Genomic DNA, 16197 nt, shown 5'->3' on the forward strand with positions numbered 1-16197 from the left:
GAGTATTTTTTAAATGGTGAGAGATTGGGAAATGTTGGTGTTCAGAGGGACCTGGGTGTCCTTGTACACGAATCACTGAAAGTTAACATCCAGGTACAGCAAGCAATTAGGAAAGCAAATGGTATGTTGGCCTTTATTATGAGAGGATTTGAGTATAAGAGTGAAGATGCCTTACTGCAATTATATAGGGCCCTGGTGAGACCACACCTGGAGTATTGTGCACAGTTTTGGTCTCCTTACCTAAGGAAGAATATACTTGCCATAGAGGGAGTGCAACGAAGGTTCACCAGACTGGTTCCTGGAATGGGGGGATTGTCCTATGAGGAGAGATTGAGTAGACTAGGCCTATAGGCCTAGAAATTGGGTTGGTAGCGCCGGCGCTGAGCGCCTAAAGAGACCTAGAATTGGGGCGAAGCCCTATGTTGGGGCGGATGCTATGAAGATAGCGCCGACTCAGAAATTGACTATACATTTAGCGCCTGCGCTAAGTGTTTGCGCGCGCCCGCGAGCGCAAGCAGCTCATGACGTCATTTCAGTGTGCAACGCCTTTTAGGAGCGCCTGAGCGCATATTGGGTGGCGCCCGGAGCCTTAGCGCCCAGCGCTATTAGTGACAGTTCGAGGGAGGGCTAACAGGCCCTTCTCGGAGTAGGGCGGCGCTATTTAAAGGGGACAGCTCTAGTGCAGAATCTTCTGCCACTTGGCCTGCTCATTGCGATCGCTGCTAAAGAGAGTTGGCGAGCTAATGTGGAGCGGAGTTCTGGGATTTGAGCTTCACAGTACTTGGGACCCTCAACCGTGTCTGAAGCACTTGCAGCACTACACCTAAAAGCCTTTTGACCAACTGGCATCGGAATGGGAGCTTGTTCGGAGGGTGACGGCCTCATCGCCCAACACTGTGAAGGGGCAGAGAGACGGCGGGAGAGAGGGCAGGGATTGGCCAGAAGGAGGAGGGGCAATCGAGGTCGGCCAATCCCATGGGATGTTGCGAGGGTCTTTAGGCAGCAGGTGACAAGTCTTGACATTTCGGAGGAGCAGTGTTTGCGAAGGCTCCGATTCTGGAGGGACATTGTTACTGATCTGTGCCACCTGCTTGGTCAGGATCTGCAGCCGCGTGAACGCTGCAGAACCTCTCTGTCCGTGATGGCTACACTGACTGATGGCCTCCATTTTTATGCCAACGGATCCTTTCAGTCAGCCACTGGGGACAATGCGACTGACGCTTAGGCTGCAGTCCGCTGTTGCATCCGGCAAGTGACAGATGCCCTTTATAGGCGAACGCGTCCATTCATTACCATCCCTCGGACCCTGCACAAGCAGGCGGAGGAGGAGGAGGAGTATGAGCAGGAGGAGGAGGAGGAGGAGTATGAGGAGGAGGAAGAGGAAGAGGAGGAAGAGCAGGCGGAGGAGGAGGAGGAGGAAGATGGAAGGGCTGCTGAAAGTGGAAGGTCCATACGTCAGAGGCTCCTCTGGACTCGTCTTGACACCCCTGTGGCGGAATGATGAGAGTCTTACCTCATGCGCACTTTGGATGTTTGAGGGCCTCTGCATGCCAGCATCACTGAAAGTAGTCACATGCACCAAGCAACATTGAAACTTCTGTTTATTGACACAAAAGTCTTTCATTACAGCTAAACAACGTAAAGTGGGCAGAAACCATAACTTCCAAAATAAATGTGACCTGTTCGGCCAAGCCGCAAAACTCAACAAAAATCTGCAACTATAACAGCAGCTGAGGGTGTCCTTGAATTTGGACAAACAAACGTCTCAGCACCTCCCTCTACAACTGGCCCCTTGAGGGAGAACGACTTCTCTTTCGCGCCCGGCCCCTTCCCTCCCTGCTGCTCCTACGTAATTGCACCCCAGTGGCGGGCTCAAGGCTGGGGGACGCTTGTTGACTGCCTGGACGCGCAGAAGCCCCTGAGGTACGGCCTGGCCGACCTCTGGGCTTGGAGGGTGCGGACGCAGGATGCTTGCTTTGAGCATGGCTGGAAGCAGTGTGGGCTGCAGGTAGTGGCAGCTGCAATGCAGGCGTCCCAGCACTGGCATGTGCAATGGTCTCCTGACGAGAGAGGACACCTGCACCATGGTCGGAGGACACACTGGCTATCTGAGGGGAGCGGCTCGGCTCATCCGCCACAATCGCAGGCTCCACGGATTCCTGGCATTGTACGGGAGTGGAAAGGCCCGGGGTGATCCTATCTGATGCAGAGAGGGTGGCTGCAGTGAGACATCGCGTTGCGTCAATCTGGCTGTGGAGGAGCCCAGCAAGTGACTGTGTGGCAACAGTGAGGACCTGTGTGCCAGGTGCCAGTGCTTCGGAGAAGGCCTGGACAGTTCTTCCCATGGCTTCGGACAAGGCAGGAGCCGACCGCTCCACTGCCTCGGACAAGCCCTGCACAGACCTTTCCAGGGATTGTCCGAAGCCCTGAACAGTCCTTTCCATTGCCGACTCAAAGCCGTGGACAATCCTCTCCATTGTTGGGCTGAAGCCCTGGATAGTCCTGTCCATTGTGGCCCCGAAGCCCTGGATAGACCTGTCCATTGTTTCCCCGAACACCTGGAGAGTCCTCTCCATTGTTGCGCCAAAGCCCTGCAGAGTCCTCTCCATTGTTGCCCTGAAGTCCAGCATACTCCTACCCAATGAATCTATTGACTCAGGCATCTTCTCCACTGCAGCCATCAGCTCCGTGTGTCTGACCCGGGCCTGTTTGCTCATCTCTGCCAGGCGACGGACCTCATCTGCACTCTGTGCAGCAGTCATGACGACCTGCCTTGCCCTGCGGGGAGACGGTGGCCGAACCTGCCTATCCCCCCTGCGTTGCTCCATGCCGCTTGGTCCGGCAACTGGTTCATCCTCAGAGCCACCCCCCCTCCCCTCCAGGGGACTACTATCCCCAGTCTGCAGATGTCTCAGCTCCCCGGATTCTGCAACGGCTGGTCCGGATTCCTCCTGGTCCTCGCCTCCGGTGGCACTGGCACTGGCAGCTTCAGCGCGTTGAGCCCGAGTTGGTGCTGCTTCATCTGAAAGTGGGAGGTGGAAGAGTGGCTTTAGCAGAAGGACAGGTTTGCTGAAAGGCATGCCAGATTGCGGCAAGGCTCTGACATGGCTGCACACTGAGGATGCATGCTGGCGGGGGGACCAAGTGGAAGGCAACAGGTGAAAAAGGTGAGAGTCTTACCCTCGCTGTCGGTAATGGGGTCGGCAGATGCAGTGGTGACTGGACCAGACAGACGTCCTCCAAGTATCTGGTGCACTCTCTCCTCCAGATCCGTGAGAGTGACCACTTGTGCAGGTCCGCCACCGGTTCGACGCTGCTCCTTTCGAATCTGCGCCATCTTGGACTGCAGGGGAAAGAAGGGGAGGTTCTGTTACATGAGGCCTTGAGACATCATCGCATGCCCCCATTGTGCAAGAGCCCTTACATGAGGCCTTGAGACCTTCTCGCATGCCCCCATTGTGCAAGAGCCCTTACATGAGGCCTTGAGACCTCCTCGCATGCCCCCCATGGTGCAAGAGCCCTTACGTGAGGCCTTGAGACATCTGTCCATGTGTGTGCCCAGAAAGGGCCATGGGTGCATACTGACAGATGGCCATTGGCGCATCATTGCAGCAGGGTGCCCGAAGTCAGCTGCAGATGGAGGGAAGCACAAGTTTGGTAAACCATCACTCACCCTAATGATCCATGTGAGGTCGTTGAATTTCTTCCTGCACTGAACAAGGGTCCTGGTCGCCATGCTGCTGGAGTTCACCCTCACAGCAACCTCCCTCCAAGATCGTCGGTAAGCCTTCTGATTTGGACTCTTGCCATTATCCGGGTACAGGACCTCCCAACGGTGTTCAACTGCAGCCACCAAGTGGTCCAGAGCCTCAGTGCTGAAGCGCTCTGCTCTCTGCCTAACCTTCTCCATAATGATCAACTTTGTACCGCCAGACAAGGGCGAGCGCCGAATCTGAGGCCTGCAGGGTGTTGGGTGTTGAAGCTCAGTCTGACTGACCCACCCCTTTAAGAGCCGGCCGGCGCCTGTAGGTCTCGTGCTTTCCCGTAATTGAGTCCACCTGTGCTGCGCCCGTCCGCGTCGATATTGAGTAGCGCCTGACCTTTTGCGCCTTAAGAGCACCGTGCAACGGCTGAATTAGCGCCTCAAGACCCTTTGGGGGCGATGCAACCCAATATCTCGCCAGGCAGCGATAACTTTCGTCTGGCTATAAACTTAGCGCTTCGCCAGTTATAACGCCTCAAGCGAGGCTATACCCAATTTCTAGGCCATATTCTCTAGAGTTTAGAAGAATGAGAGGTGATCTCATTGAAACATACAAAATTCTTACAGGGCTTGACAGGGTAGATGCAGGGAGGATGTTTCCCCTGGCTGGGGAGTCTAGAACCAGGGGTCACAGTCTCAGAATAAGGGGTCGGCCATTTAGGACTGAGATGAGGAGAAATTTCTTCACTCAGAGGGTGGTGAATCTTTGGAATTCTCTACCCCAGAGGGCTGTGGAGGCTCAGTCGTTGAGTATATTCAAGACAGAGATCGATAGATTTTGGGGCACTAAGGGAATCGAGGGATATGGGGATAGTGCAGGAAAGTGGAGATGAGGTGGAAGATCAGCCATGATCTTATTGAATAGCGGAGCAGGCTTGAAGGGCCAAATGGCCTACTCCTGCTCCGATTCCTTATGTTCTTATGTTCTTATGTAGAAAACAATGGGACTCCCAGCTCAGAATTTTCCGTTTGGTTGCACCTATTATGCAAATTTTTTAAGATGCCATGGATGCAATGATGAGGGAATTCTTTCTAAATGGATAAGCCGAGAATGCTTTTCTTTACCTGTATCTATCTTGCGATCTCCCCCTTCTGAAATCATGCTTGCCGTTCATTAGAATATTGCTAATATCCCTTTCAATATTTTACCTGCTTTTAATGGTTGGCCTGTGGATGCCTGGGCCAGATGTGTCACACTTGTTTTGAAATGAAAGGTATTATATTTGCTTGTTCCCAGTCTTGCAGAATGTCAGCAGTACCTGATGACTCCTTTCATTAAAGGCCAAATGGTGCCTTTACTGCAGCTCAGCGTGCACGTGATCCGTAGCAGACATCGCAATGGCTGCAGAAGACAAATGCGTGAATATTGAGCAATGGAACCGCCTTCATTGTGCTTGGGAAAGTCTTACGCGTGCCACCTATCTCAGTCTCATTTCTAGACACACCCCAGGTTATGTTTTGTAATTCTAACCATTTCATCCTCTTGTGGCATTGTTTTTGTCTCTTGCAGAGAAGGAAGGTTGGACTCGCAATGGAGTTCTCAGATGTAATCATATACACAAAGTCAGTCGAATTCAATGACTTCAAACATTCACGAGACCATCAGTTGTTTTACGAAAGTAATTCATTTTCAGAACACAGAGCTATGAAGTTACTAAAGCAATCAGGTACGTGTATATTAAAGTCAGATTTTTTTTCAGTTCCCCAGAAATTTATTCTGAATGGTTAAAAATAGAGCGCACCTTTTTTTTTCAATTTCTCTCATCTTATTAGAGCACCAGCTGCTATTTACTATATTTTCTCTATATTGGGGGTGGCGGAGCAGTTGGGTTTCGGAGCCATTACTGTAATTTAGTTGTTGAGTCAGTTGTCACAGTCATCAATCTTACCACAGGCCAAAATATTATACCTGTAATAGGTTGAAATAACAACAGAAAATGCTGGAGAAACTCAGCAGGCCAAGGCAGCATCCGTGGAGAGAGAAACAGAGTTAACGTTTCAGGTCGAGAACCTTTCGTTAGAACTGGAAAAAAGCAGGAAAAGGAATAGATTTTAAAGCAAGTTAGTGGCTGGGAAAAGGGGGAGGGAATGAAAGAACAAAAGGGAAGGTCAGTGATAGGATAGAAAGCAGGAGAGATTAAGAGATATTCAAGGCAAAAGGAGATGGTAATGGGACAGGTCAAGGAATAAAGGATGGCTCTAGATGAAGTGTGAATTGCGCTGGCAGAATGAAGGACAGCTGCCGTGTGGGAGGGAAGAAAAAAGGCCAAACAAAAGTGTGAATAAAATAAATAAATAAATAAATATATTATATATATATATGTATATGTGATAGGGGCCAAGGTTATGATCTGAAATTGTTGAACTCTATGTTGAGTCCAGAGGGCTGTAAAGTGCCTAACCGAAAGATGAGGTGCTGTTCCTCGAGCTTACGCTGAGCTTCCGTGGAACAATGCAAGAGGCCGAGGACGGTGCGGTCTGAGTGGGAATGGAGCAGTGAATTATTATAACAGGTTGTTTTCCTGAAGCTGCACATATTTGAAAACATCCAGTAATTTAATTGAGAACTCGGAGAGAGTGCCATGTATTAGCAGCATGCTTTTGTGATGTGATAGTGCAGTACCGTGTGGTACCGTGTGGTACAGTGCGGTACAGTGCGGTACCAGTGCTAGAATAGTTCTGCAGCTGTTGACCTCCCAGCCTTCAATGGGCCCTTGTGGATGAGGGGCAATCATGTAAGGGGTCGTTTTAACGAGCTTATGGTGTGCTAAATCGGTTTTGATTTTCGCACTACTCGTGAGCGGTTTCGAAGCGCTCCCCCCTCACGGTTCTAGACACTGGGCTTATTGCCAGACAACCTTTGTGTGTTGGCCCAACTCGTGACTCGGAAGACAAATGGTCAGATGAGACAGATTGAGTTTTAAATCAAAACGATCTTTATTTTTGAAAGAGAATGTACACAGAGAAAAATGGCAAGAATAAATGCAGACGAAAAATAACGTTTCTCACGGAGGACTAAATTATACACTGAGAAAAATAACTTTAAAGCATATAAACAGTTCTAAAATAGCGATAAGCTAAAAGCGGGGGTGAGGGAAGCGCACGGACACATCGAGGGATAAATCACACTCCTAACTTACAAATACCCTTAACGTTACAAACCCTCCCGTTACTGAATATACCTCAATTATGTCAGTTAGGTAGAGTTGGGCCTTTATGCTCACCAGAATTTCAAAACCCTTCTGGACCTTGGTACTTCTTGTTACGTCTGGAATTTCCGATCTTCCTTATGGGACCGGCTCCTGGACCCTGTTACTTGATGTCATCCGGGACCTCCGACCTTCCTTATGGGACCGGCCCCTGGACTCGCTCTCCTGTACAAACTTTGGAAGTCCTCCGAAATCCTCGAGCCGTTTTCTGTTCCGCACGGTCCTCGAACCCCTGATGGTAACTGGACTTGGACTTCACGGTGCGAACCGTCTCCGGAGGAGTCTTCCTTACTCTGGTCGAATCTTAGACTGGCTTGCTGACGATTTACCTGAACGGTTATACTCTTTTCTGGCCCTAATCTTGGCGCCAAATCAACCGTTTTCCTTTGTTAAGGTTGCTTTAACAAAAGCAAGCACATTAATTTTAACTGCTCGCAAATCGAACTAATGGGAATCCGATTAGTGTCCCTTCGCTTGTGTGTACTCAGTAGTTTCTGAGATCGGTTACCGCTTTGCCATAATGGGAATCCGTTTAGTGTCCCTCGTTTGTGTGTGCTCAGCGGTTTCTGAGATCGGTTACCGCTCTGCCAGCGATTAGCGCACCTCCAGGTGCTAATAGTTTTGTTTACTGCTGTAACCACATTACAATATCAAAAACAGTAAGGTTCTGGATTCTTCTAATCGATGATGACTCAGACTGCTTTAAGGTACTGTGTGTGTGTCCTTTTGAACTGGGCCATGAGAACTGCCAACTCCATTCTGTGTTCTCACAATGTGGCCACTTCAGGGGCCCTACCCATATACTGTATTTCATGGATTTTTGCGAATCCTACAATCAGACGGGGTGAGTCAGCCTGGGTTATACTTTATCATCTGACAACTGGCCCACAGAACAGCAACAACAGAGGCCTGGGTGTCGGTTCCTTGCTTGTCTGTTCAGTTAGATAATGATATGTGGCGGGACTCCTAGAGAAAGGAGTAAAAATAAAAAATAAATCATACGACAAATTAAAAAGAAAAATAATGCATTTCTTTGTGTGTATTTAATTGTGCCATATATTTTGGTTTTAAATAAAGTTAAATATCCTTTTTTTCAGCTTGTGAATTTGTCGTACACAATTCAAAGTTCCTTTCAAGAACCTACTCTGCAGGCGCCAGAAAAAATCCTTCCAACTACAAACCTCATCAGTTCTGGAATGTTGGCTGTCACATGGGTGAGCTTCACCTCCATATAATATGATGACTACATATTTACTTCATGAACGACCGTCATGGCTCAAACATGAAGCAATCAGTTGTCACTTTATGAAATTACATCTGGGTCTTCCTAAAGTTAAAAAAAAATAGTATTTGGGGTTTGAAGTTTCACTGTGGGATGCTGGCATATGAACATTTAACACTTTCACCTGAACCTCTTCTCTCCAGCCCAGAAATAGGGATGAGAATCAGCCCTGTGCACTGTCATCCCTCATCAGCTGCATACTTGTCTGGACTGCTCGCTCATCTTTACACACCCATGGCCTGAAACCTATTCATTGTTGCTGGGTAGGCCCATTAAACAGTCTGTCGCTAACTAGTTACTCCTAGTCCATTTCCTCCTCATCTGCTATCTGAAGAGCCAGTGGAATGCCTATAGTATGGGTTAAGTTGCCTTCAAGGTGATTGAATGTTTTGGAGTGGAGAAATCAAGTTCCCAAACAAATGTCTCCAAATTGCAGCTCTAGTCCACATTAAATGGGCACAGAAATTGTAAGACTTTCACAGGACAAAAAAATAACTTGGGACAACAAGGAACAAGCAAGAATTGTGGAAACAAAATGAGAGGTCGGCCTAGGCTAAAGTACAGTACTCAACCTGTATGGGGTACAAAAATTTGCATAGACCCGTAACTGTCTTAAGGGTCAGCCTTGGCTTAGTTGGTAGCACTCCTGCCTCTGAGTCAGAAGGTTGTGGGTTCAAGTCCCACTCCAGAGACTTGAGCACAAATGTAGACCGACACTCCAGTGCAGTGTTGAGGAAGTGCTGCACTGTCAGAGGTGCCGTCTTTCAGATGAAACTTTAAACCGAGGCTCTGTCTGCCCTGTCAGGTGAACATAAAAGATCCCATGGCACTATTTGAAGAAGAGCAGGGGAGTTTTCCCTGGTATCCTGGCCAATATTTATCCCTCAACCAACATCACTAAAATGGATTATCTGGTCATTATGGCATTGCTGTTTGTGGGACCTTGTTGTGTGCAAATTGACTACACTTCAAAAAAGTACTTAATTGGCAGGAAAGCGCTTTGGGATGTCCTGAGGTCATGAAGGACACTATATAAATATGTCTTTTTTTTATTTTATACACCCCTACAAGCTCATCTCTTAGACATCCAGTCTGGCTTCATAGCTCAGTCCCACCTTAATGAAAATCTGTGAGGTACTTCCTTGACAGCTCAGTTTGGTAAGTGGACTGTTTAGAGCCAAACTAAGTCTCGCAGAACAGGAAGGTCCCAGGTGTGAGGCTGAATCTGTGCTGAGTTAACTGATTTCAGCTGGAGGGGCAATAGAGGTGTTACAGTGTGCCTCAGTTCCCCAGTCCAGGGAGTGCATAGATCAGTTAGGGCTCCCACTCCTCCAGTGATTGCTGCTGGAAAAGCATGTACGTAGCTGTCGGATGAACAGCAGCATTACGTTTGGCCGTGATATCCCCTTCTATGGCCAAATAACACACCAATGTCCACTGTCTCAGCTCACACATGAAGGATGCCCACTTGGGTGAGGCACTGAAAAACCATTGGTAAGTATGGAACGATCCCATGATGAATCAGCCTTTCAGTGGGGTGGGGGGCAGTGGAGGAATTAAAATAACGTTTCATAAACGACCTATGTGAGTGCAGCCAGACTATTTCATTTACACTTATCTCAATCTTACTTGAACTTTTCTTTTGTGTCTGCAGTTGCTTTAAATTATGAGGTTCCTGGATTGAGCATGGACCTCAACAGAGGCAAGTTTCAGGACAATGGAGGATGTGGCTATGTTCTTAAACCCAATTTCATGACTATTGACACCAAATTTGACCCACTGGCTTCTAAACTGAACCTTGATCCAGTGATTGTTGCCATACAGGTTGGTATTAGGTAATCGTATCAAACATAGGAACAGGTTCACTCAGTCATACTAGGTTTAGATTGCCAGTGACGAGGGGGTTTAGGCACTATCAGTATGCGTTGGGAGAGCACATAATGCTCTTTTTGTCTATTCTCTTCCCACTTACCATCTGTGTGGCTTGGAGGATGGTTAGGGGGCCGTGTACCAGGCCCCTGGCTGTTATGAGTGATGGGACAAAGGATTGCGGATATCCTTTTCTTCCCCTCTTGCCTTTCTACATATGTGTGTGATTAACTGGTTAAAGCTGCGTATTGCTAGAGTGCTAATCTTTTTTATTATGTAGTAACAAAGATGATTCATAAAGAAATACCTTTTTGATGCTTAAATAAATACATTCAATAAAGCAACAGATGAGTGAGTTCATTGAAGGGGATGTGGTTTGACCAAGGTTTGACCGTATATCTCACCCAATAACTCGGTGAACATCTACATTAAGTGAAGATTGTCGTTACTCGGCATTGTATAAAGTAAGGACCTAATTAAGGCCGCTCTAGCAAGGCTCTGAATTATCCAAATGGTTACTAGAAAAGAGAAGGTTGAGGGGTGATTTGATAGAGGTCTTTAAGATTATGAAAGGGGGTAGGTGTAGAGAAAATGGTCCAGAAATTCGGGTTGGAGGCTTCCCGCGGGTGCAAGCCTCCGACCTGCACTTACCTAGCGCACCTGCTGTTGTGTTGTGGGCCCACGTGGGATTCCAATCCTGGGCCTCCTCCAGCTGCCGGCGCGCAGTGCTTGCGTATCCCAGGGACACAGTTAGTTCAAAGCATTCCCTGGGATCACATGGGCCATGGAGAGCCAATCATAGCAGGGAATCTCTATTCATAATTTTGACAGGAAGACCTGTCAAATCTATGAATAGAGATCGGCCCTGAAACCTAACTAAAACTTCAAACAAATTTTTTTTTAAATCACATTTTTAAAATAACTATAAATTACATAAAATAACTATTTTAAACAATAATTTAAATTTTTGAAAAAATTAATTACAGTTTTTAACGAGGCTAAAAATAAACTTACCTTTCTTTAAAATATTTAAAAATAATAAACCTGTGGAAAAAAATGTTTTAATTTTACTTAATTCACCACTTACTTTGTTAAAAGCAGGCCTTGTGGCTGCTTTTTAAACGCACAACTACTGGAGACTTACCCTCCTGGAGAAACCAGTTAAAAAAAAATCGGAAGTTCCAGGCATATGTGCTGCCTTTCCAGCACACGCGTTCGACCTGTGAACCCCTTCCTTCAAGGGAACGGAAGTTCCCATTTCCAGCGCATGCGCAGTGCATGCACGAAACCGGCACTTTCGTTGGCCCTACGCGTGAGTACACAGCGCGTACTCACCCATGGGGACCCGAATTTCTGGCCCAATATTTCGACTTGTGGGGCAGACCAAAACTAGAGGCCATAAACATAAGAGTCACTAATAAATCCAACAGGGAATTCAGGAAAAAATGGCTTCACCCAAAAAGTGGGTCGAATGTGGTACTCGCTACCACTAGGAGTAGTTGAGGTGAATAGCATAGATGCACTTAAGTGGAAGCTAGATGAAGATATGAGGGAGAAAGGAATATGCTGATAGAATGATGAGATGAAGTAGTGTGAGAGGAGGCTGGTATGGAGCATAAACTGGAAGGACCAGTTGGGCCGAATGGCCTTGTTTCTGTGCTGTAGATTCTATGTAATTCTATGTAATAACAACTAATCATTAATCATCAGCTTAATACACATCTAATTTTTCATTATTGCTTGAAGAATTTGTGTGTGCAGTGAGGAATAAGCTCAATTTGGGGGAAAGATTTCCTCTGCTATTTGTAGCCAAAAGTATATGTGATCGTAACTATGACATCGATGATCTAGTTAGAAATGGTGAATTGAAGAAACTTCCCATCTTTATTTTGATGAAAAATGTCTGTTTTCCCGCAAATATAAATGCCATTCACAGAATCACAGACAGAATCACAGAAACCCCACAGTGCAGATAGAGGCCATTCGGCCCATCGAGCCTGCACCGACACATATCCCACCCGATCCCCGCAACCCCTACACCAACACATATCCCACTCTATCCCCGTAACCCCACGTATTTAATCCCCCTAACACTAAGGGTCAATTTATCATAGCCAATCAACCTAACCCGCACCATTGTTTAGTTTGCCTTTGTAAATGTAATGACAAATCCAATTGTCCCACACGCCCAGTACAGAGCCTTGCTAGACAGGAGCCGAGATCAGAGATAGGGTTACAGTAGTTTTGCACCCAATTCTCTGGCCTGGTCCTGTTGAGGGAAGGTCCCTGGTTGGGGGGGTGCAGAACCACCGAATAACCCTCGTGAACTTACGTTACTTATGGTACTGAATGCAGTCTGGACTGTATGGCTGATCGATATTCTCTTTGTATAGATTATCAGTGGCCAGCACCTACCAATCTGCAGAACACACAGTAAAATATCCGTTGATGCCTATGTACGTGTGGAGATTTATGGTGCAGCCGCAGGTAGTGCTGTACAACAAACCAAGGTCTTACTGTCTGCAGGTGAGGGAGTGAGAAAGTGTCAAGTGTGAGTTTTGTGTGAGTAAAGATGTCATGTTGCTACGTTAAAACATTGGGGAAATTATTTCTAAAACTGAGCTGCTGGGTGTTGTCTCATTTCCACCAAAGTGAGTATGCAAATGAACACTTTACAAAAAAAAAGTCAAAACACAAAAACAATCTTTTATACGATAAAAGGTTTGTCATTTTTCACTACTTTTCTAGGATGCTGTTGTAGGATATATATATGATTTGTAGATGTCTGGGCACATCACACTCCTCACTTAGAACTATAGAAGTTGACAGCACAGAACAAGGCCATTTGGCCCATCCTGTCTGGACTGACTGTTTGCTGGAGCAATTCAAAACCAATCACTTTGGCCCACTCTCTCCCCACAGCTCTGTGTCTTTCTCTACTTCAAATATTTATCCAAATTTCCTTTAAAGAATAACATGGTTTCTGCCTCAAATACACCTCATGGTAAAACATTCCACGCTCCGACACCTGTGTAAAAAGACAATTTTCCGAACCTTTCTCCTCACTCTCTCAGTGACAGTTTTAAATTGAAGATTCCTCTTCCACGACTCCCTAACCTTTCCCTATTTACCCTATCAAATCCCTTGATAATTAAAAAGAAACTTCTTAGATTAAAGATTTTCTTAGACATCTTTTCTCCATTGAAAATAGTCCCGATATCTCAAGTCACTCCCTGTAACTGTAGTTCCTCATCCTTCATCCTGTTGTAAGGCATCGAGTTCAATGTCACATGAACTGACACCAATAACCAATGAAAATCCTTATGTTTGTTACTTTCTGATGAGCAGTTATGTTCCAATATGTGCTTGAAACACTTGTAGGAGAAAGTACTTGGGAATATAGGGAGCTTAATGACTTACGTTTGCCAAGTTATATTTATTAATAAACTCTGAGAATGAATCTTGTTAACAAAGACTACTCTGCTGCCCTAAATGCATCATCATTTTACAGGAATAAATGTGCTTAACTGATATCACTGATGGTTCTCATCTATGAACATGTCCCAACAGGTAGAATGGAGGCCAAAATATTTCTGGTTAATGAATGTAGTTTTGAGGCAATGGTTCACATCTTAAAGCAGTGGTGTATAAGATGTGCTGTGTTCATAACTAACCAATGGTGAAACTCAGGTAACCCTGGTTTGGGAAAAGAATTAAGACAACAGAACAGGAACCAGGAATAAAAACTTCTCTTCTGTTAGGCAGCCACACTTGCTGACAGGCCCCTTTGGTGGTAACACATGAATGCATCTGCTATCACAGAACATAAGAAGATAAGAAATAGGAGCAGGAGTAGGCCATTTGGCCCTTCGAGCCTGCTCTGCCATTCAATAAGATCATGGCTGATCTTCTACCTCAACTCCACCTTCCCGCACTATCACATATCCCTTGATTCCCTTAGTATCCAAAAATCTACTGCTCTCTGTCTTGAATATACTCAACGACAGCTCTCTGGGGCAGAGAATTCCAAAGATTCACAATCCTTTGAGTGAAGAAATTTCTCCTCATTTCAGTCCTAAATGGCCGACCCCTTATTCTGAGACTGTGACCCCTGGTTCTGGATTCCCCAGCCAGAGGAAACATCCTCCCAGCATCTACCCAGTCAAGCCCTTTAAGAATTTTATATGTTTCAATGAGATCACCTCTTATTCTTCTAAACTCTAGGGAATATAGGTCTAGTTTACTCAATCTCTCCTCATAGGGCAACCCCCTCATCCCAGGAAATCAGTCTAGTGAACCTTTTTTGCACCCTCTCTAAGGCAAGTATATCCTTCCTTAGGTAAAGAGACACACTGTACACAGTACTCCAGGTGTGATCTCACCAAGGCTCTATATAATTGTAGTATGACTTCTTTACTCTTATACACCAATCCCTTGGTGACTCTAGAGGGCTGTAAAGCAATCTTTGTACAGGATTCATCACCATAGGTCAGATTTCCTAAGTAAGCATAACTGTGGGAAGCCAAGTATTGTACTTGGTATTTATAGCGGTCTCTCCAGCAGACATACTCTTCACTCACATTAACTCTGATTGCAGCAAACTGAATTCTTAAAATGTTATATTCTTTTTTTTAGGATGCTATCCCAAATGGAATGATTGTTTGGTCTTTTGTGTTCAAGTTCCAGAGCTCGCATTAGTACGATTTACAGTAAAAGACATTAATCCTCTCAGTGAGAATGATTTGCTTGGTCAATACACATTGCCATTTACAAGCATGAAAAAAGGTAGGTTGGCACAGGATTTTCTGGCAAGCAGTGTTCTTGCAGCTGAAACCTGTCTTCAGTAACAATTTTAACAACATATTGACGATTCACAATTTATCATCTGTTAACAGAAAACAAAAAAAACTCTCAACTTAAATGTAATCACGATAGACAGGATTCACTGTTGTAGAATTCATGCATCTGCTCACTGTAATGAATTAAAAATTACAAATGATAGTTGATGGATTACATTTTTTGTACTTTTAACAGTGCCAATTTCAGGTACTAATGAATTATGTTTTACAAGTGACATATTACATACAAGGCATTAGGAACATATGAACATAGGAACAGGAGAAGGTCATTCAGTCCTTCGAGCCTGTTCCGCCATTTAATCAGATCATAGCAGATCTGTACCTCAATTGCATTTACCCACCTTTGCTGCATATCCCTTAATACTTTTACCTATCAAAAGTTTATTGATCCTAGCCTTATAAATCTCTCCCTTTGTGTGAAAAAGTGCTTCATTTTTTCACTCCCAAATGGCCTAGCTCTAACTTTAACCTTGTTCTGGATTCTCCCACTGGAAGAAATCGTTTCTCTGTCCCTACCCTATCAAATCCCTTTATCATGTTAAACACCTCAATCAGATCATCCCTCAATCTTCTATAATGGGAATACAAGCCAAATTTATGCAACCTGGCCTCACAATTTAACCCTTTAAGCTCTGGTATCATTCTTGTGAATCTGTGCTGTATCCCCTAGAAGGCTAATACGTTTTCTGAGGTTTGGTGCCCAAAACTGAATGCAGTTACTCCAGATGAGATCTGATCAAGGCTCTGTACAACTGAAGCATCACTTCCTCACCTTTCTATCTAAATCTCCTTGAGATAAAGACCAAAATTTCATTAGTGTTATGTATTGTGTGTTCTCCTCCCACCTGTGGTGGCGCTGTCACAGGAGATAAATGGTTGGGTATTCTCTCGGTTAAGTTTAGCTTGTTAAGTCTGTGTGTTTATAGTGAGAATTACTACACAGACCACAAGAGTAAATTCAACAGGTCTTTACTGGTTGGAGGTCGGACTATACTGAATACAATATTATTACACTGTGCTTATATACCGATGTGGTCACCACCGGTATTACGTATACAGCAGCCAAAGAAAGTAGTACCTTTCTTAATGTGGACCAGGCTTAAGTTCTCTTAAGGTGGAACAGGTTACATACACCACAATCCTCCCTTTTTAGCTTAACAGTCATATCCCCAAATAAACATAACATATCTATATATATAAAGCGGCTCTTCTGTC

At 45.5% G+C, this 16197-nt stretch overlaps 1 protein-coding gene across 1 annotated transcript in view; it reads left to right on the plus strand.

Annotated features, from left to right (window-relative positions):
• Positions 1–16197, plus strand: part of LOC147105565 (1-phosphatidylinositol 4,5-bisphosphate phosphodiesterase zeta-1-like) — a 152170-nt gene that overhangs the window by 99345 nt on the left and 36628 nt on the right. Inside the window, exons 7-11 of the mRNA XM_086010056.1 lie at positions 5274–5430; positions 8070–8186; positions 9909–10078; positions 12517–12649; positions 14759–14908. Coding sequence (XP_085866182.1) covers positions 5274–5430; positions 8070–8186; positions 9909–10078; positions 12517–12649; positions 14759–14908 — 727 coding nt within the window. The remainder of the gene's footprint in view (positions 1–5273; positions 5431–8069; positions 8187–9908; positions 10079–12516; positions 12650–14758; positions 14909–16197) is intronic.

The sequence above is a fragment of the Somniosus microcephalus genome, chromosome 17 (genome assembly GCF_052327205.1).
Source record: "Somniosus microcephalus isolate GS21.2 chromosome 17, FLI_Smic_1.0, whole genome shotgun sequence".
Lineage (NCBI taxonomy): Eukaryota > Metazoa > Chordata > Chondrichthyes > Squaliformes > Somniosidae > Somniosus > Somniosus microcephalus.